At 35.4% G+C, this 21,121-nt stretch overlaps 1 protein-coding gene across 3 annotated transcripts in view; it reads left to right on the top strand.

Moving 5' to 3' along the window:
• LOC140434079 (uncharacterized) overlaps positions 1 to 18,941 on the top strand; it is a 37,922-nt gene extending 18,981 nt beyond the window's left edge. For all 3 annotated transcript variants that reach the window (XM_072522101.1, XM_072522102.1, XM_072522103.1), the window contains exons 4-17: positions 1,902 to 2,045; positions 2,105 to 2,215; positions 3,157 to 3,299; positions 4,648 to 5,419; positions 8,805 to 9,672; positions 10,672 to 10,887; positions 13,748 to 14,118; positions 14,221 to 14,407; positions 15,371 to 15,666; positions 15,810 to 16,033; positions 17,148 to 17,325; positions 17,550 to 17,713; positions 18,022 to 18,289; positions 18,617 to 18,941. In XM_072522101.1, coding sequence (XP_072378202.1) covers positions 1,902 to 2,045; positions 2,105 to 2,215; positions 3,157 to 3,299; positions 4,648 to 5,419; positions 8,805 to 9,672; positions 10,672 to 10,887; positions 13,748 to 14,118; positions 14,221 to 14,407; positions 15,371 to 15,666; positions 15,810 to 16,033; positions 17,148 to 17,325; positions 17,550 to 17,713; positions 18,022 to 18,289; positions 18,617 to 18,774 — 4,100 coding nt within the window. In that variant the 3' untranslated portion in view covers positions 18,775 to 18,941. The remainder of the gene's footprint in view (positions 1 to 1,901; positions 2,046 to 2,104; positions 2,216 to 3,156; positions 3,300 to 4,647; positions 5,420 to 8,804; positions 9,673 to 10,671; positions 10,888 to 13,747; positions 14,119 to 14,220; positions 14,408 to 15,370; positions 15,667 to 15,809; positions 16,034 to 17,147; positions 17,326 to 17,549; positions 17,714 to 18,021; positions 18,290 to 18,616) is intronic.
• Positions 18,942 to 21,121: the final 2,180 nt, after the last annotated feature.

Below are 21,121 nucleotides of genomic sequence, written 5' to 3'. Positions count from 1 at the left end.
GTGGACGAAAAAATTAAACTAGCGTCAGGAATAAAACCCTCATCATTTCCAGCATGAAGTATAATGTAGCGTTTACCATTACCGGAACGACTAGAAGAATAACATGTCGTGGTGCCATCTTGCCAAGATGATTTTGACATGTTTCCTTTAGCGAAAATCCAAGTTTCGTCTAAAAATACAACTTGCCTCGGACTATCAGACATTTTATTGTTCATGAATTTTCTTAAAAAATGCCACCGTTTTGAAGCAACATTAGAGAGTTCACACAATACTTGTCTATTATTTGTCTTTTTATATCGAAAACCTAAATGTTTCAACACTCTCCACAAACTTGTTAAACTAATATCACACATGTTCTTTGGCTTTATACATATTATATATATATATATATATATATAATATTTTTAATTGCAAGTTTAATTGACTGGTGCAAATCTAAAGTTTTTGGATGTTGGCGATTTCTCTTGCTTACTTTATTTATTTCATCCTCACTCATGTTATTAATTCTTCGGAATGTCCTCTCTGAGATACCGCAAGCATCGCATGTGCGTTTCTGAACTGCCATAACAGATGTCAATGGACCCATATTATTTTTTTCCAAATTGAAATAACTTTCGACTTTTACAACTAAACGCCGTTCTTCTGGAGATAACACTCTACGTTTCGACTGTATTTTATTTTATTCCAAATTACTCATGTTGCTTTAAAGTACCGCTTCACTACACTACTATAAAAAATAGGTACTTATATACAACTACTACACCCTAAAAAGGACGAGGGTTGTACAACAGATGAAACAATCGAACACAAATTATTTAACAGCCAATGCTAAACAAGCATAAACACTGTATTTATTGTGATTGCAAAACCGTTCGCATGTTTTAAATAAGGTTTTTGCTGATTATGTATTTTATTAAATTATTAAAACACAAAAATACAATCCACGACCATCAATTAATTTTTAACGATAAACAGAAGAGAAATATGATGACGTTTGAATTTGATCTACTTTGTTGATGACAGTGTCGTTAACAGAAAGATATTTTAAACAGCGTGAATCATTTTTCAATGATTGTGTGGATAAGTGTGTATAAAATCTTAACTGTCTTTTTTCCTGAGATTACAATTATTATGACACATGGTATGTACTCCTTATTTTTCAAATAATATGTTCTTGTAAATGCATAACTTTAATTATTGGGTAAACCTACATTATACGATACGTCATTGCAATAAAATTATAAACCAATAAACGATAACTTGTTGAGCAGTGCTGATTGAAACAACAGAGCAGTAAAATGTTATTCATAAAGGTAGTGTAAAATATATCGCCGCTAATCTGGTCCGCTAGTAATAAAGTTACCAGCATTTAATGGCAAAGCGGTCTTCTTAGGTGAAAAATCCTATAGCAGTGGCGTCGGTCGAATTCGGCTGTTTGTTTCTCGGTCGCCATCGAGAATACACAAGTACAAATAGTCAACATGTTTCGATTGGACAGTGGTGCAGCGGCCGGTTGTTCGACTTTTCTTAAATGTCACCCTTGGCAAATGCTTGAGGCACCCTAGGGTGCCGCGTCACCCACTTTAAGAACCTCTGCTGTAAGCCATAGAAAACAATCTTAATTTGAGGCCACGGAGTCGCTTATTTCAACGGGTCGGTAGTAGCATAGTCACAGAAAACTTTTTTATTTTTGCATTTTGACATTCTTCCTCATTGAGATATAACTCTGCTCGAAAATGGCTACTTAAGTCAATTTTTTACAAATATCACAAGAATGGTACCATCAAAAAAGTTTTATACAACTCTAAGAAGCCTTTACTACTCGATTTTAATTGTAACACATATTTTTTCATACTTATTACTTTTTGTCGAATAAAAGATCGTGTCATTTAATGTTTTAGCTCTTCCTTATGCAAAGCCCTCAACAAGCAGAAGATCCATACAGTCATTGAAGCATTCGCAAAGATTCGTTAAAAGAAGACACACCTTCGGATCAAAAAGCGACATTATGAAGAGATTTAAGACGATATATAAACAAGAACATAGTACGTTGAGCATTTTTTTTAAATTTGTTGTTTTCCTTTGCTAAATTTTTACATTTTAGAACCATTTTTGCCTCAGTTGGGAGATTTCGTTTGGGCCCAGTTCAGTAATTATCCGTATTGGCCAAGCTTTGTTTCGAACGAGCCAGATTCTGGATTGTTTACGAAGATGGGTAAGTTATTTTGATGAAAATATATTTTTTTCGTATTTGTTTTCAATATTTCCGATTGTAACTAAAACAAAAACCTAAAGGTAATAAAATATCTGGCGCAGTTACAAGAAACCTTAGGAAAAAACGATTCTAGTCCATGGTTTATACTGGAAGGCAATATTTCATTACAAAAATAATTTGAACTGATCTGTTGTAGATAACATTTCATTAAAAAAATCCCGGATCTAATACATAAACCTGTTAGAATGTGTTCACCAGTTATGCTAATTAAGAGTTCACAATTATATATTTAAATACTTTATTCTACATTAACAATTAAAACTAAGCATGTACTACATTGTTAAAATAAGTTTACAAGTGACAGTTGACAACCGGAATCACTGTTATTGACATTGTGAACCAGTGTTGCCAAGTATAAAATTACAATACTCCTCTATTACAATTAGAAGCATTTACATAACATAAATTTTATTTCTGAGATTCATGAGAGTCTCAGTACCTAAAGATTTAGTCAAAATATCAGCCAAATTTTGCTTAGTACATATATAATCCACTACAACTTCTTTCTTAAAAATTAAGTCCTTTAAAAAATGATTTTTTATACCTATATGTTTTGCTGTTTTAGAATTTTCATTACTGTTTGACATTAAAATCTTACTTTTATTATGACAATATAAAATTGTCTTGACAATCAAATTGAAATTGCCCAATATACTCTTGACATTGATTAAATCTTCAGCTGTTTATGCTGCTGCAATGTACTTTGCTTTTGCTGTTGATAATGCCACACAGTTATGCCACAAACTTTTACGATCCGAGTAAAATGTAACTAACAGATAAAAAAATTCGGGAATAATATATGTGTAAGAACCAGCAGATATAATGTATAAAAATCCTGTTGTTTCTAGTATAAATCATTTAGTCATCGTGTCATTTTCTAGCAAAGCAGGGCCTCAGCGAAAGAACAGTGTATCATGTTAACTTTTTCGGAGATAAAGGACGAAGCGCCTGGATATATAACAAAAAACTAATGGCATATAAAAGTAAAGATGATTTAGAGAAACGGTACAATACTTTACAAGAGGTAAGTAATATTTTTCTTTAAAATTATTAATCTACATTTCGTAGTTTTAGTAGATTTATTGTTCGAATTTCAATATTCTCTAAAAAGGACCACTGCAACGAATTCGGATTGGGGGCCAAAAATTAGTCACCTTTGTATTTTATTTATACAGTGCTAGTCAAAATTCCGTTCCCTCCCCCCCTCGTATCTTTTGAATAGTTATTGTTATAATAGTGAAATTTGAAGAGGGGTAATAAACAAACGTAGGCTTCTCAACTAGTCATAACAGGTGACGTAATAGTGACAGATGACGTTACAGCGCCACTGTGACAGATAATTTTAAATGGGACCTTAAATGGTACCTTTCAAACGAGGTATTACTTGCCATAAGGTCCTATTTAAAATTATCTGTTACAATGGCGCTGTAACGTCATCTGTCACTATTCCGTCACCTGTTATGACTAGTTGAGAAGCCTACGTCTGTTTATTACCCCCCTCCAAATTTCACTATTATAAGTATAACCCTTAGTAAGATAGGGGGGGGGGGGGACTTTTGACTAGCACTATATAGTACAAGTTATTCGTCTATTTGAGTCAATATTAGCCTCTCCTCAAAATAAACATGAAATCGATGAAGAGGACTTTTTGTGTGGTCAATATAATCATTAAGGAGAAATAGATGAAGAAGTTTTTCATGTTACTGAGTCAGTTGTTGGCCTCTCCTCAAATTAAATAAGTAATCAGCGAAGAGGACTTTTTCTCTCATCAGTTTAATAACTGAGTAGGAAGAAAGAATCAGTATCAGTGAGTCAATTTTTAGTTTCTCATAATAAATATGTGATCGATAAAGGAAACTTTTTCTGTGGTCAATATAATCATTAAGGAGAACTAGATGAAGAAGTTCTTCACGTTATTGTGTTAGCTTAATCACTTGGTAAAGCTAGAAGAAATACTTTCTATCAGGGAGTAAATTTTAGTCTCTTCTCAAAACAACTGTATGATTGGCAATGAGAACTTTTTCTCTGGTCAGTATAATCATTGAGGAAGACTGGACAGAGAAGTTCTTCGTCGCATTGTGTCAATGTTAGTCTCCGTTTACACTATTATCAGTATAATCAATAAAGAAGATTAATTGATACTTTTTTCATATTTTTCATTGCCAATGTGACAGTGTGGGTGAGAAATCAAAATTATTTCACCTCACTGTCAAATCTCAGGAGGAATTCCCGTATCAAAAATTCATCGATATCCATAAAAAGTGACTCACCAATACTCTATCAACTAGTCCTTCTCACTGAATCTATGTTTATCTCAACTTTTTTCATGTGATTTGTTAGTTCATTTGATTGATACGTTTTTTGTATTATAGTTTAAAGCATTTGCCGAAGTTAAAGCATGTTTTGTGCGGTCTAGTCTAATAAAAAGATGGACAGCTGCGGTAGATGAGCTAGAGTATGTCAAGGCGAGCGGTTTTGACTTCAAACAAATTACTAGATTTTTGGAATTAACCAATGTTTTATCAGATGAAGAATCTACCACAGATGAGGATATAAAGTCGGAGAAAATAAATTTGAGTATAGAGGAGAGTTCGCAAAAGAAATTGAGTAAGGGGAAAAAGTCTCTAGATGATCAGGAGGACATTGTTCACGTGCAGAAAAAAATTAAACTTGAAATCGACTCACCGCCAACTAGCAAACAGAAATTGACTAGAAAAAAATTGGTAAAAGATTCCTCAGAGCTGTCTTCAGAAGCATCTTATCCGCTAACGATGCCGAAAAAGGAAGAACCGAACGACGACGACGAAATTAACAAAGACGATAGTATAGAACACAAGCTTAATGCCAACACTCAACGTCACTTCGGTTCCTACTCCATCGACGAACAAAAAGCATTATATAAAAGAAACAACCTTTTCAAAGGTGTACCCAGGGAAAAAGTATGTCATTACTGTTTCGAATCAGGGGATCTGCTCAGATGTAAGGGTGGCTGTAATGGACTCTACCATCGTTACTGCGCGAGTCAAGTACTCGTGGAAAAGTACCCTAAAAGAAGGAAGTTTAGAACGTCTCCAGTCAAGACCGAAAGTACTGCTAAGGTCGAAAATCTTAAGCCTGAAGCTGTTGAATCTATTAGCCCAACTGGTAAGTTTTTGACTCAAATGTACAATATTACTGTAAATTTTCATAAACTAATCGTAAAACGCATGTGTGCGTCATGAGTATTTAATAATTTAAATAATACTGCTTTAATGTATGCATTTAAAGTTGTTCGTGACGCACAAATGCGTCACATGCGCGAAAATTACAATAGAAAGGGAAATATAGTTACCGACTATTTAAAACTTATGTAAAATGTAATCAGTACTGTCAGGTAAATGTGAATTAGGTTAGTCTCACTTTTGTAACTGTTTTATTGACATGTCGCGCACTATTTCAAATATTCGTCTTATTTTGGTGTCGATATTTTTACTCCTCTTTGTAACATTTACACCCAAGGTAATTTAAATGAAAGGAAGACGATACACATCCCGGTGGAACTCTTATTTCACATCGTTAATCGCTATTCTCTCGAACTGAAAGTCCACAGGTCCTACCCAGATTCTCAATAAATAAATGTCTGTCGTAGTTAGTTCTTTGACCTCTAGTGGAATAGTTCTTGATGTTTTACTGGCTTTTTCGTAATCAATGAAATACAAAAAATCTCTATGTAATGACATATATCTATTAGGATGACTAACTCCTCATAAATTTGCGATTGCAATGCTGAAATTGTCGAATTATTTCTCTGTTCGCCCTATAACTTAGCAATCATCATCTTTTTCTAAGCAAAAAAAAGGTGTTTAGTAAAAGTGTGTTGAGCCAAAATACTGTGGTGCTACATTTTTATTTTAAGTCCCTTCTTTAGGAGTCGATGGAAACTCTGTCAATAAAAGCTTAAGAAACGTCCGAAGTTAACGAAACTCACAGATAGTTTATATATATAGCAACTAGTGCGCTATGAGTATTTAAAATTTGACCGATAATTAGTTGTTTTAATTAATACATTGATTATTCCTTAAAATCAATGTAAAATGCGGATGACGCACATATGCGTCATATATTTTCTGCAACTTTAGCTTGACGCACAAGTACGTCGCATATACAGTCGACTCGCGTTAATTCAAACCTGTGATAATTCTAACCTCTCTATAATTCAAAGTTATCACGAGTTCCCTACAAAAATTCTTTATATTTCAAACTAAATCAATACATTTTTATGCACTTGGTAATTCGAACGAAAAAAAAATCATTGCTATATAACAAAACGACGCGTTAATGCGAACTCATCGGCGTCCAACACTCGACAATTCAAAGTTGCAGAGAGAAAGAGGCGGAAAGATTGTAGTAAGTTTTTTGACTACATACTTCTCACGAATTCGTTTGTCATGGCCCTAGAAAGTATAAATGTTTGACGATTGCTGAAAAGAAGAAGTTAATCCAAAAAGTAGAGGAAGATGAGAAGAAAAGTGATGTTGCAAAAGAATTTAAGATTCCTCAAAGTACTCTCTCAACTATAATTAAGCACAAGGAGAAAATTAATGCTGCTCAAACTGCTGGAGTACGGAAAAGAACTACTAAAGGTGAATTTCCTAGTCTGGAAGAAAGTCTGGTCATCTGGTTAAGACAGTGTCGAGGACAAAAAGTGTCTATTATAATATAGAATTGGAGTTATGTTTAAAAAAGTTTGTGAGGAAAGTGGAAGTGTTGATGATGCAGTTTGTTTAGATCGGCACGGTAAGTTGAAGACCTTCATTGAAAACTATGGTGTCCCAGACATTTTTAATACTGATGAAATTGGCCTATTTTTCAAATGTTTACCGGACAAGACGCTTACTTTTAAAAATATCATGGGGGAAAACAGTAAAACGAGGTTGACAGTTTTACTTGCAGTAAATATGGACGGATCGGAAAAAATTTAACCCTTAGCGATAGGAAAAGCAATGAAACCACGATATTTCAAAGGTGTTAAATCGTTTCCTACGAATTATCGTGCTAATAAAAAAGCTTGGATGACGACAGAACTTTTTAACAATTGGCTTTTAATAGTAAATGGGGACATGAAACTGCAAAAGCGGAAAATTTTACAATTTTTAGACAATTGTACTCTCCACAACAGTCCTCCTATATTGCCCAACGTGGAACTCTACTTCTTTCCGCCAAATACAACTTTCAAATTGGTCATCCATAATTTTAAGGCATTCTATCGCAAACAATTCTCAACTGCTTCAAAAAATCCGATTTCTACAAAGAAGATTAGGAAAACCTTCCAATACTTATGGATGATGAAGAACCTGCAATAGAACCATCAGTGGACATTAGCGGTGTGAGTTTTTCTGACTTTGTTCAAGTGGGTGAAGATGTTACTGTCTCTGGTTCATCAACCGATGGCGAAATTTTATCTGTGACAGATACGAATGAAAAAAGTAACGATATAATGAGTACGATAGATCAGAACCTTTGGCAAAGGTGTCAGTTAAGGAAGCAAGATCTTCATTCGATACCTTATAAACCTTCTATCTACAAAACGAAAGTGATGAAAAAGCATTTCAGGCACTTTTTCTCTTAAAAAAAAATTATTGAGCAGTCTGAGCAACAGCAATGTGCTATGAAGCAAACTAATACAATACAGTTCTTTCGAAAAATTGATTAATTCACATTATGAATACATACATGTATGTACAAGAATGTGCCTCTAAACGTTTGTCATTGTCATAGAATAGCAGTTAATAAATAATAATTATTTAAATAATTATTTAAATAAACAAAATGTAACATTCGGAATGATGTAAACCCATATAGGAGGTCACACATTTAACTTTATTGTTAGCTACAATTACACAAGGCACTGAGGATGATCTGTTCAGATCGAAAACGTTATGCCAGTATTTAAATTTTGACGACACTTTTTATATAAAGTTTTAACTATGTTTTTATACCACAATACAAGTGTGAAGTGTTTTAACTTCTGTTTTTTTTTAATAATTGATCAACACTTTTTTTTCACAAATTTCGAACCATTTGATTTTTTAAACACTTCAATAATATTTTAAGAGTCCCTCGAGTTTAGAATTAACGAGAGTCGACTGTAGGAAACTTACAATAGAAGGGATAAATAATCACCGACCATTTAAAAAGTCCGTCAAAATGCAATCAGCATCATAAGGTAAATGTGGATTAGCCTAATCCCACAATTGTTTTATCTGCATATGGCGTACTATTTCATATTTTCTGTTTTTAATTTTAATTTTGTCTCCAACTAAAAATTGATGAATCTCTAGATTGAGAGATGAGAGAACGTATGGCGTCATTGATTTTCATGGCACCACACGTTCTCCCCCCTCATTTATTTCCTTATCACGCACAGAACTGGCCTATCTCATCTACTGAGAGTCTTTTTGTAATATCTCATTCTACACATTTTAGCTTTCAAACCTAATTACTAACGTAATTTGTCTAGTAATATTAATATCACATTTCGATGTTTTAGCCACTTCCCCAGGAGTCGTAGAAGAACCGGCGGAAACTCCGCCAGTAAAAGCTTCCGAAACGTCCGAAGTTGACGAAACTCACGTTCAGATAGTAACAGTGCCATCTTTCCGATACGAGAGCCCGCCTAAAAAGACCTTCCCGCCAGATTTTGTGAATATGTCCCTGGCGGATAGGATCGATTTTAAAATGAAGGAAATTATGGGGAAGTTCGAGTCGACAACGTATCTAGATATATTGAGTGAGTCGTCGAGTGACGAAAGAGGTACCAGCTCTCCTGTAATGAAAACGACACCTGAGAATGATGTAAATAAAACTTCCCTGCCAGTAAAACCTTTGGATAACAATCGGGCTGAAGAATCACAATCGAGTAATGGTCAGAATGTAAGAGAAGAATCAATGAATGCAGACGTCGACTATACCAAAGATCATAAACTTACTAGCAAGCATAAAGCTCCAACAAAACACGTAACAGCAGATTGTAGATCAATAACTCATAGCAAAGATCCTTCTCATCGTGTAAACGGCTTCAGAAACCCCTTCGCAAAACATGTTACCGCCGACAGTGAGATAGTTCTAGACTCGAAAACGTTCAAGTGCGGCTTTTGCGTGGAGGACATTGATCCTTACTGCTTTATTTGCAACGAGATGATATCGAAGAAAGGCGCTTTGATGAGACAGAAATGTTCGCTGCATCCGTGCCCGCGCTTTTACCATCCGGATTGTTTAAAGTTGTGGCCCCAAACGCAGTGGTCGTTGATACAGACTACGAAAAACCGGTTTTCGCAAGAAGAGCAGGATAGTTTTGTGTGTCCGCAACACGTCTGCCACACGTGCGCTTCGGATGATCCTCGTGCTGCCATTTCTAGGTAAGTTTCATGTATTTTATTTTATTTGTCTTCTATGAATACTGTACACGTATAGTATACATAGTTTTTCTCGCAGCTTTTTTTAAGTGCCCGGTTTTTTTCTAATAAGTGAACAAGGCACCAACAAAAAATGTATATTGGTATTTATTTATCAAATAAAAAGTTATTTTACAAATATAACCCATCGAATGGTGCGAATATTGGAATAATGTCGTTCCGTGCAGTGGCGGCTCGTGTCCTAAGGATGCGGGTAGGCGACACGCGACACATATACCTATATATATACAGTGCTAGTTAAAAGTCCGTTCCCTCCCTCGTATCTTTTAAACGGTTATACTTATAATAGTGAAATTTGGAGGGAGGTAATAAACAGACGTAGGCTTCTTAACTAGTCACAACAAGTGACGTAATAGTGACAGATGACGTTACAGCGGCACTGTGACAGATAATTTTAAATAGAACCTTATGGCAAGTGATACCTCGTTTGAAAGGTATTGAAAATATCTATTCTTCAACAATTCGTTGTTTCAAAATGTCAATATTGTCGGGTGCTGTAGCATAAACTTTCAGATTAGCAGATAGCATAAACAGATTTCAAGTATCCCCAAAGAAAAAATCTAAAGGTGTGAGGTCCGGTGACCGAGCTGGCCATTTTATAGTACCTCGTCGTCCAATCCATCTACCACGATATTCCTCATCTAGGTAACGTCTTAGGTGTTACCTTGTCTCAACAAGATGGTGCAGGAGCACCATCTTGTTGAAAGGTTATTTCCTAGTTGGCCTGGTTCCGTGAGCCAACGATACCTTAATGCTGTCTAACCGCGAAATCTCAAAGTGGTCCGTGTTTAATATCAATAGTCGTAAAAATATTTGTAAAATTTTTCACATATTCATAAAAAAGAAGGGAAAAATCTACTCGTAATTACTTCGAACATTTTGTGACAATTGTCGTCATTAAAGTCGCAGTATGAAGTGTTTAATGCTGTGTATGTTTTCCAGGTGTCCCTGGGATAAAATCGTCAAATGTCTGTGTTGTCCGGCCAGCTACCATTCGACCAACTTTTGTATTCCCGCCGGTACGGCGATTGTAAGTACCACCCAAATAGTTTGTCCGAGACACAGGTACAGAACTAAACCGTACACCATAAATACGACGTGGTGTCTTTTGTGTAACGAAGGGGGAAACCTGATCTGCTGCGAAACGTGCCCAACCAGGTAAGTCACTTTTGGTACCGTCTAAAAATGAAGAAGGATATAATATATTTCCAATAAAATTGTTTATAATAAGAGCTTTTTATACTGTCAAATACTCGAATAAAATAATTGTCAACGCTGCAAGCTTGTCGGAATGTATAGTTGTGGTAAGAAATACAGTATACTCCTTCTATAACGAACACGGATATTACGAGGTTTCGCTTATAACGAGGTGTCGCTTATAACGAGGTACATTAGATGTCTCGTGAAATTTCTATTGAACTATAATCCTCTATAGCGGGATAAATTTGGTTATATATATATATATATATATATATATATATATATATATATATATATATATATATATATATATATATATATATATATATATATATATATAAGCGGGGTTCCTACAGCTTCTGCCGCTTCCCGCATTTCGATCGCCTTCTTTTTCTATCTCTCCAGGTGTCTTCATCAATGGCTCTGTCTTTCATGGTTTCCATAACACCTTGTATCCAAGACTTGGCTGGTCTTCCTCGTTTCCTTCTATTACTTGGATTGTATTCCATAGCTCTTTTTGGCCATCTGTTGTCGTCCATCCTCTGTACGTGTCCATACCATATTAACTGTCTAGTTTCCATTCTTTCAGAAGTTGTATGTACTCTATCTGTTTTTCTTCTAATTTCAGAATTAGGTATACGTTCTACTCTTGATATACGGCAAGCTCTTCTCAGGTAGTCCATTTCAACCATGTCAACTTTTTTCTTTCCTTTTACTGTCATTTGCCAACATTCTGCTCCATATGTAAGAATGGGCTCTACAATTACTTTATAGATAGTCATTTTAGTTCTCATAGTAGCTTTGTTGGACCAAAGTATCGAATTCAGAATTTGAACGCTCTTCCTGCCTTGTTGCACTCTATAGTCTATATCTCGTTCCGTTGTTCCTTTACTGCAGATAATACTTCCCAAATATTTGTATTCGTAGCACCTTTTCATTTGTCTAATTTCCAAATCCGGGTCTTCGTCTTCACTGCCTATTCGCATATATTCTGTTTTAGACATATTCATACTCATCCCCCATTTTTCGTATTCATCTTTGAGCTTTCTAAGCATATAATCTGCATCTTCTTCACAGCTTGCAATTAGTACTTGATCATCTGCAAAGAACAGCGTTGTCAGATAATGGTTGTTAAGCTTCAACCCCATTCCCGCACATTTTTGTCTCTACTGGTGCAGTGCTTCTTGGATAAGTATTTTGAATAGGGTGGGGGAAAGACAACATCCTTGTCTCAAGCCTTTCGTTACTATAAATACCCTTGAGAAAGTATTTCCTGTTTTTACAGTGCTTTGAGGACATTTATAGATGTTCAGTATTGCTTTTAGATATGTTTTACTAAGGTCCGTTTTCGTCAAGACACTAAAGAGTTTTAAAGGAACTGTATCATAAGCCTTCTACAGATCTATAAATACCAGATGCGTAGGGAGGTTTCGAGCTGTTCGTTTTTCAATTACTTGTTGAAGGGTAAATGTGTTGTCCACGCACGATCTTCCTGCTCTGAAGCCGCTTTGTTCTTCAATTTCTTTATACTCCTCTTCTATTCTTCTTTTCAATATACGACCATATAACCTTCCCAGCGAGCTAGTGACGCTAATGCCTCTATAACGAAAGAAAATAAGATCGAAAATCGTGTTTTTTTACGTTTTTGACCCGGCCGTGGCTATATAACCTTTTTAACTGCCGCCTATAATAAATAAATAAACTTCTTCTGTTTGATCTACCGACTGATATTGTGTTGTCGAAAATTTACAATTTATGATTCACAAGTGTCAGTGTAGGGGTTTGACCATTCGCACCTAAATAATAAGACGGTCCTAATAGACAAGATGTGAAAAGTGCTTTAAACGTTGTAAGAAACTTAATCCAAAGACAAAACGCAAATGAAGAGCAGCTGTTCCTATACCTCTTATTTACTAGCATGTAATCAATCTGATTTCTTACAATCCTTTCCACAGAATCCTGTGGAGATCTAGGTGTACAATTTCCTTGGGTGTAGCTCTAACAAGGTGTTCATTATTACTAATTGATTTGCTTTCGCAAAAATCTCCAATGTATCTCCCAGATCGTTCCGGTTTCCTACTCCAAATGGTCCAACTACAGATGATGTTTTGCTCTCCCCAACTTTGGAGTGGAAGTCACCCATGACAATTGTTAGGTCTTGTTTTTTCAACCTTTTCATGGCTCGATTAATGCTATGGTATAGTTCTTCTACCTATTCTTGTGTTCCTTCTGTTGTAGGTGCTTACACTTGAATTATATTGATGTCGATTGGTCTTGCATTCAGTTGTATGAGCATCACCCTTGCTGAGCGTTTTACTGTATTATAAAAAAAGGTCCCAGGTGGTATTTACGGGATGTATACGAGTTTATAAACTATGTGTTACTATCTCCATTTAACACATATTTATTGACTATATTTATCTCTCTACAAATAGGTGAAGAACTGTTTACATTATTAACCGGAACATATAAACAATAATTGGATACGCCGACCTACATGAACTTGCGAAAGACTATCTGTCTACAATGACTAATTATTATTGATTAATACCTATTCTAATAAATACTGTCTTTGTATTTATATTTTAAGTTATACAAATATGTGTTTTTCAATGTCGCTCGTTCATTGTAGGTTCAATGTAATTTCAATTACAAATAATTCCTATATTGACTTATTCTTATATCGGAAGCTTTTTTACTTTTAATATTTAAGGATTAAAACCTTAGTACACTACTAAATTTCTTACAGCAACTATACTATATCTTACACATCTTTCTTTCCTAATATTTACCGATATATGTGGATATTTCGTTTTAGTGTTCATCCGGAATGTATGACAGTAAATTTAACAGACGACGATAGATTCATTTGCGAAGACTGCGAATCCGGCCGGCTACCGTTGTACGACGAAGTGGTCTGGGTCAAATTGGGTAATTACAAATGGTGGCCGAGTCTTATTATATTCCCCAACGAAATACCCCCTAAAGTGCAGAGCACCAAGCATCATCCGGGGGAGTTCGTGGTGAAGTTTTTCGGTACCTACGACTATTATTGGATGAATAGGGGAAGGGCGTTTTTGTTCCAAGAGGGTGATACTATAGATAACGGTATAAACACTAAGAAAAAGTTCCAAGCCGCTTTTACGAGAGCTGTAGAGGAAGCCGTGGTTGCTCATCAGATGAAGAAACGTAAGTATATGTACATACACTCTATTTCAGACTTGAATATACTCAAAATGGACAAATAATCTTGGTTTCGAAATATATAAATTTTTTTCTATCCTGTTACAGAATTTAAAATACTACAAGCTGCAGAAACGGCAGTTTCGATGAAGCCTCCTCCGTACATAAAAATTAAAGTTAGTAAACCTGTAGGAAATGTCAGGTTGACCGAATTAGACCTAAGCAACACCACAGCCTGCGAATGTGATCCTCATCAGGTCAATCCTTGTGGACCTGATAGTAATTGCTTGAATAGGTAAGTGCCACTTCATTCCATTCGGCGAAAACTACCCTATAACGAATATATAAAGGACACTGAAGGCGTAGGTCTGTTGGATTTGTCAGAAATTAGCAATGAGACCGAAGTTTGTGCTGATTGGTTTGAGGAATTAGTTTTTTGTTGGGACAATTGAGGCGTTTTTCTATCTTAGTTGCTTCTGAGATCGTGAATCGATTTTTGAGTTAAATGAAAGCTGTGTGGAGATTCCGATTAATTCTGTGGAGTCATCTTTGGCCTTATGCTGAATTCGTGGCCTCAGCCTCTTGGGTTCCCCTCTTAACTTCACAGACCTTCAATTAGATTAGAGAAGATCGAGGAGTTTGTTCCGGCTGGTTTGAGAAATTCGTCTTTTTAGTTGAGAAATGGGACAGTTGGATTTGTCGTATAAAAAGGATCGTGGACGTATGAAGAAGATCCGACGAATGACAATATGCAGTGAATTTTGAGAAAAACGGAAGCTACGCTGAGATTTCGATTCATTTTGTAGTCATTTACTGGACTTAATTTGGATTCGTGGTCTCAATATTTTGTGTTTCCCGTTTAACTTCACAAACACACTAACAAAACAAAACGTTAAATATAAACATGTATGTTTAGTATATTTATTTTTTACATAACAACCAATGAACTGACATACAAAAACTGATATTATAATTAAGAATCTAAAACTCATCAAATCAATGATTGATCATCTGACAATGAGCAGAAAATGGGTAGCTGAGTTTTACCGAATATTAGGGCAAAAAAGACTGACAGTAAGAGAGGGGTTTGTGTTCGCTAATTTGGAAATTAGTCTTTTTTGCTGAAACAATTGGGGCGTTTCTCAATTTCAATCGTCTCTCGCATGATCCGTGGCTTAAAAAATCAATCTTGAATATCTATGGAAGATAAAATTTATAAAAAGTATATATTATTTAATCTGTAATATATTATCTCTAGGTTACTCCTCACCGAATGTCATCCTGAGGTATGCCCCGCAGGGAAACACTGCAAAAATCAATCGTTCGAAAAACGGGAATATCCTACGTTAGTTCCTTACCGAACAGAAACGCGAGGTTGGGGACTCAAGACCTTAGAACCGATCAAAAAGGGACAATTCGTGATTGAGTACGTTGGAGAACTGATAGACGACGAAGAGTACCAACGTAGGATCCAAAAGATGCACGAGCAAAAGGAGGAGAACTATTATTTTCTTACTATTTACAAGGATAGAATGATCGATGCTGGACCTAAAGGTAAGTGAACGGTTTTGGAATGATTTTTCAGTATTTTGTGACAAAAAAATGTTTTCTTTTGTCACAAAGTCACTCTAGCAATTTAAAAAATTATAATTTGCCTTAAGGTATAAGCATAACACAAATTTTTAACCATTTTTTAGGTAACATCGCTCGATTCATGAACCACTGTTGCCAACCCAATTGTGAAACACAAAAATGGACCGTAAACGGCAATACCAGAGTTGGATTGTTCGCTACCGGAGACATTCCCGCCAATACCGAATTAACGTTTAACTACAATTTAGAATGCACCGGAACTGAAAAGAAGGTCTGCAAATGCGGAGCCCCCAATTGTAGTGGATTCATCGGTGTTAAAGCCAAAAACGTAAGTTACTTCAATTCATTCATTTATCATAAACTAAAAGAAAGACTATTTCATTCTAATCTAAGACAGGCTAATCATTTTTTCATTTGTTCACTTTATGGGAAGTACGGGGAAAAATGTGGCATTATAAAATCGAGTTTACTCGATTAATACATATATAAATAAAATCTTAAAATGATGATTTCAGAGCCGTCTTTTCGGCAATCTGTAATAATTTCTGTGACACTATGTAAATTCTGGAAGTTTTCAGGACCGTTAAAGAATATTTTCTGAACCACTAAATTGCTTGAGAGCAATCTGGAATATTTTAGAGTTTAGTAACTTTCAGGAGTGTTCTGGAATGTTTTAGGAGATCTTAAAGCTCTTTTGGACAATCTGTAATGTTTTTTCTGTGACAGTAGCAGGGCTAAAATGCTTGTGTTTCCAACCTGGTAACTTCCACGACCGTCATAGACCATCATTTAATTACTTGAGAGCAATCTGGAATATTTTCGGCTACGCTGGAGTACTTCATGATAGGCAGGTTTGGTATGAGACTATTGTGGAATTGTTGAGTGGTCTCTGCAGTATTTATAGGCTGCGAGATTTTTTCTCAAACTATCATTGAATTTTACAGGCGGTTCTGGGGGAATCCAGGGCAGTCTAGTAGATTTCAGGACTACAATGGAATGTCTTAGAACCTCTTGAAGCGCTTCAGAATAATCTGTTATGTTTTTAAGGGACTCTGGATTGCTTCAAGGCAAACAAGTTTGTGATTGCTCCAGGGTAGCAGTTTTTATTTTAAGATTGCCAACGAATGATTTAAGAAGTTCTGGAGTACATTCTGGAAGCTTTTAGAACCGTTATTTAATATTTTAAGGATCTTGAAAGTTCTCTGTGGAATGTTAAGGGTGATCTGGAATACTGTAGTCTATGCTGTATGTCATGGAATGTTTAAAGACGTCCTGGATCACTTCAGGATTGTCACGCACTATTATAGGGTCTCTAGAAGCGCTTTAAGACGATCTGTAATGTTTTTAAGGGAGTATCGATTGCAGTAGACTCTTTCGTTATTGTTCTCTCTCTTATTCTGTTATATTCTGTATCCATTAACGTAACGGTCTTCGATTTTCAGGATTCCACCGAACTGAGAAAACCAAAGAAGGAAAAAAAGAAAAAAGAACCTGAAAAACCAATGGAACTGCCACCCTGTTACATTTGCCAAAGAAAAGGTCGCGTTAGTTTGTGTAATAATAAAATCTGTAACAAGGCGTATCATTTAAGATGTTTAAAATTAAAAGAAAGGCCAGATAGTAAGTATATAATAAAAATTATAGTTATATGATCGCTAAACCCAAAAAAAAACTGAGAAAATCAATAAAACACTGGATCTACATCACAAAATTGACTACAGCGAACTACAAAGTCTGGATACTCATATATGTCACTCTGTGACAATTTCACGTAACACTCGAATTAGCTTTAAACTCAGCTGATTTATTTTATAGTTATGACTATTAATGAAATGCATTTTTAGGTAAAAAATTCGTATGCCCGTGGCACTATTGCAACGTTTGCTCAAAACGAACCATCCGATGTTGTGTCAAGTGCTTGAATTCGTTTTGTCCGTCGCATTCAGAAGGAAACGTTCGTTACGACAACTTGATGGGTTTCGTGTGTCACACGCACGATCCGACAAATGTAAGTGTATCCAAAAATCTTACTTATTACTTTTAAACACAATCTGTCAATTACTTGTCATCAGAAAATGCAAGAGGTTTACAGTTGACAATTGACAGACTGTCAACTGTCAACTAATTTTTATTTACGTTGTCAGCGCAATGGAAGTCAAGTCATGCCTTGTTGAAATATAGATTTATGTTTCATTGACTTAATTTGGTAAAAATGTATTAGCTTATCCTATCTATGACGTAATTGTTGTACGTATAATCATTTATTCGTGAAGAAAATGTAGAAAACATTAATTTTCATCGATTTATGTCCCTTAGGCAACATCACAGGCTGTGAACGTTACGATACGAAAAAGAAGAAGCAACAACGTAACAGATGAGGCGCAGGTGTCTTCTACGACCACCGATAACGATGACATCGATGCCGAAGCAGACTCTTTAACGTGCCGTAAATCGAGGAAAAGTAAAAAGACTGTAGTGGAAGAAGATGAGAATATCGATTTTGATATTAGTGAATCTTGTACGTCGAGTCCTCTGAAAGGCACAGATGATGATTCGCAAGACGAAACAGTCTCTAGTGCAACAGGTAAGTGAACTTTTTTTTTGTCTTCGAGCCAACTGCGTAGAAATTGCCTAAATTTTCAAGTAAATTTTAGTATAGTTTCTGGTTTACTACACAAAAAACAGTTTGTATTAAATATCTTTGAACGAGTACGCCAATGGGCATATAATTTATAAAGCACAATTGGCAGTTTGTGCTTTATAAAGCACGTATAAGGCAGTACAATACGGCAACACTGTGTGAATATGTTGACCTCGTATCGGGTGACGTGCGAGGGTTCTACGCGGGAACGACCAAATATATTTTGTAGGGTGGATTTTGTGATGTACTTTAATTAATAATTTGTTGCAGTTTCCGATTTTGAGGAAGAAATTCGACCGAAAAGGAAGAAAAAACAAATTAAAAAGCTCCGTTCTAAAAAAAGGAAATTGAAATTCTCTAATAGGAAAACAATCACTGCCAATAGTGTAAATGATACGACCGAGTCGAATCTGAATGTGGATATGTAGATATAGACATAGAGTTTAGTAGTTTTTGTAATTTCATGAATATATATATTTTGGTTTTCTTTTTAAGAAATGTGTCTATTCATATTCTGACTTTTTTACTTTGAACACTCAATAGAACTTTATATGATTTTTGTTTAATTGATGTAAATCGAAATAAACCATTTTAATTAAACGAAACGTTTATTTTTAATTAATATAGTATCACCTTTCCATACAAATTCCTTACCATCTTTATTTTTTTATCAAGGAATCGTTGTCAATGCAAGACCTAAAAAAGATCCCAACTTTGGCGCCTTCTGAAACAAAGTCAAAGTATTAAGACCGAAGAAAAGAAAGCAAATATAAACAATATAAAAAGACCTACATAACCTTCATCGAGAAACTAACAATAGACATATAATACAAAAAGACGGAGCGCTGAAATACAGACGCGTTCCCCCAGTGCGACAGAGAAAACTGACGCAAAGCAGTGCCTGCATCTCACTGGTCATTTAGGTCACGTGGTCGATAAACCTGGCCCATCAGAAAGAGACTGCTTGCATGAGTTTTCTTTATCGCACTGGCGAAACGTGGCCGTATAGCAGCGCTCAGTCTGTATTATATGTATATGGAACTAACGATGTGGGGAAATAATTTTCCTGTTAATCCATAAAAAAAAATCTGGTTGCCTGTAAAGTCGGTTTTACGGGCGAAGATTTTACGTGACAACGTCTTTTTCTCGGTAGAATATTTATTGATATGAATATTATTAAATTGCACAATAGGAACAAGGAATTGAATGAAAATAAGAATTGCACAAATTTTAACTATAGAAATATATTTTGTTTACTAAAACATTGTACATGTAAACTTAAACTTAACTAATTTCTATTTGAGTGATTTTGTTGATGATAGGACGATGATAGGAGAAATATGAAATGAAAGGAAGTGTTTCTGCTGTAATGTGTCTTGAACGCCAAGAACGCTCAAGAAAGACAGAGACACAAGCACGGAAGCACGCACCGATTCAACGCGCCTAATTCTCTAGTGCTGCGCGCGCAGCGGACCGATCATGTTTGAGTGGGAGAGAGACGCAAGGCATTCGCTGGTCCGGCGGGCCTCTCTCTCGTTCGGTGACTCACTGTAACAGACGTGAGCGGGCGTTACACTTTTTCATGAATGACTCCGAGCCACAACCTAATTTAAGACGTTGTCACGTCAAAAAATGGAGAAGGCAAAAATTGGGCTCATCTGATATACCTAGTTAAATAATATACGAGAGTTGTAGAAAATAAACTGAGAAAAATTGTGGAGATCAGAATGGAAGAGGAATAAGTATCAACAAGAACATCACAAATAGAAATATACCTAAAATTTGTGGATCTGAGAGAAGTCTTTGATTTCATGCGAACAGAGACTATCTGGAACAATTACAAATACTTTTACTGTATGAGGATGGACAAATAAATGGAGAAAAATCGAAATAAAATAGTGACATAGTCTCCATCCTCTGCTCTGTAATATTAATATAAACTTATCCAAGCAATGTGACAAATTTCAACTCTGCACATACCTTTCATAGCAAAATACTTGAAAGAAGAAGAAAACTGTCTAGCTTCTGCTTATGCAGGACGATGTCTGGCAACATCAGGTCTTTCTATTGATCCGATTAGGTATGTATCTTTTTCATTTTTTGGTCTTCCACTATAAACGATTTCAATGATTGACCGTTTTTCTTCAAATGTGAAATCCACCACAAATTTCTTACCACAAGTGAAATCTGGTCCAGTTACTTTGGCATTAACTACTTTACATTTATGTGTAATAAACTCTTCCTTTTTGTTTTGCCAATTTTTCCCTTTCTTTTATTTGAAATTTTTTATCGAGTTTTCGCTGTTTTCCTAAGCCTGCAGGTTTACCCTACCAATATTTCAATAAACAAAGATTAAATTTTAATATTTTTATTTAAAAATAACTAAATGCTAACTTACCCACTAGACATTGAACTATTAAATTCTTAATATGTACCTTCAATTTTCACGACAGTTCAATGTTAAATAATATTCACTTTTAAAGCTGTTTTCAACAACAGCTCAATAACACTGTTTACTGAACGAAAGTGCAAAACAAACTGAAAATCAGCTGTTCCAGACTCTGAAGGTTATTAAGCGACACGTTTTTTACAATTTGGATGGATAAACCCAGTAATATTATTCTTTTTCCTCTCAATGTGTTTCAAACAACAATGTTTTTACATAAAGGCGATTTTACCAGCAGATAGAAGATAGGTACAAATATTCATAAAATGTCTCTCACTTTAATTCGCCATATTTTTGAACTGTTATCCTTTTTCCAATCACCCATTCTA

The sequence above is a fragment of the Diabrotica undecimpunctata genome, chromosome 2 (assembly GCF_040954645.1).
Source record: "Diabrotica undecimpunctata isolate CICGRU chromosome 2, icDiaUnde3, whole genome shotgun sequence".
NCBI lineage: Eukaryota > Metazoa > Arthropoda > Insecta > Coleoptera > Chrysomelidae > Diabrotica > Diabrotica undecimpunctata.
Note: the sequence above shows the minus strand (reverse complement) of the source record. Positions and strands in the feature narration are given on the sequence as shown.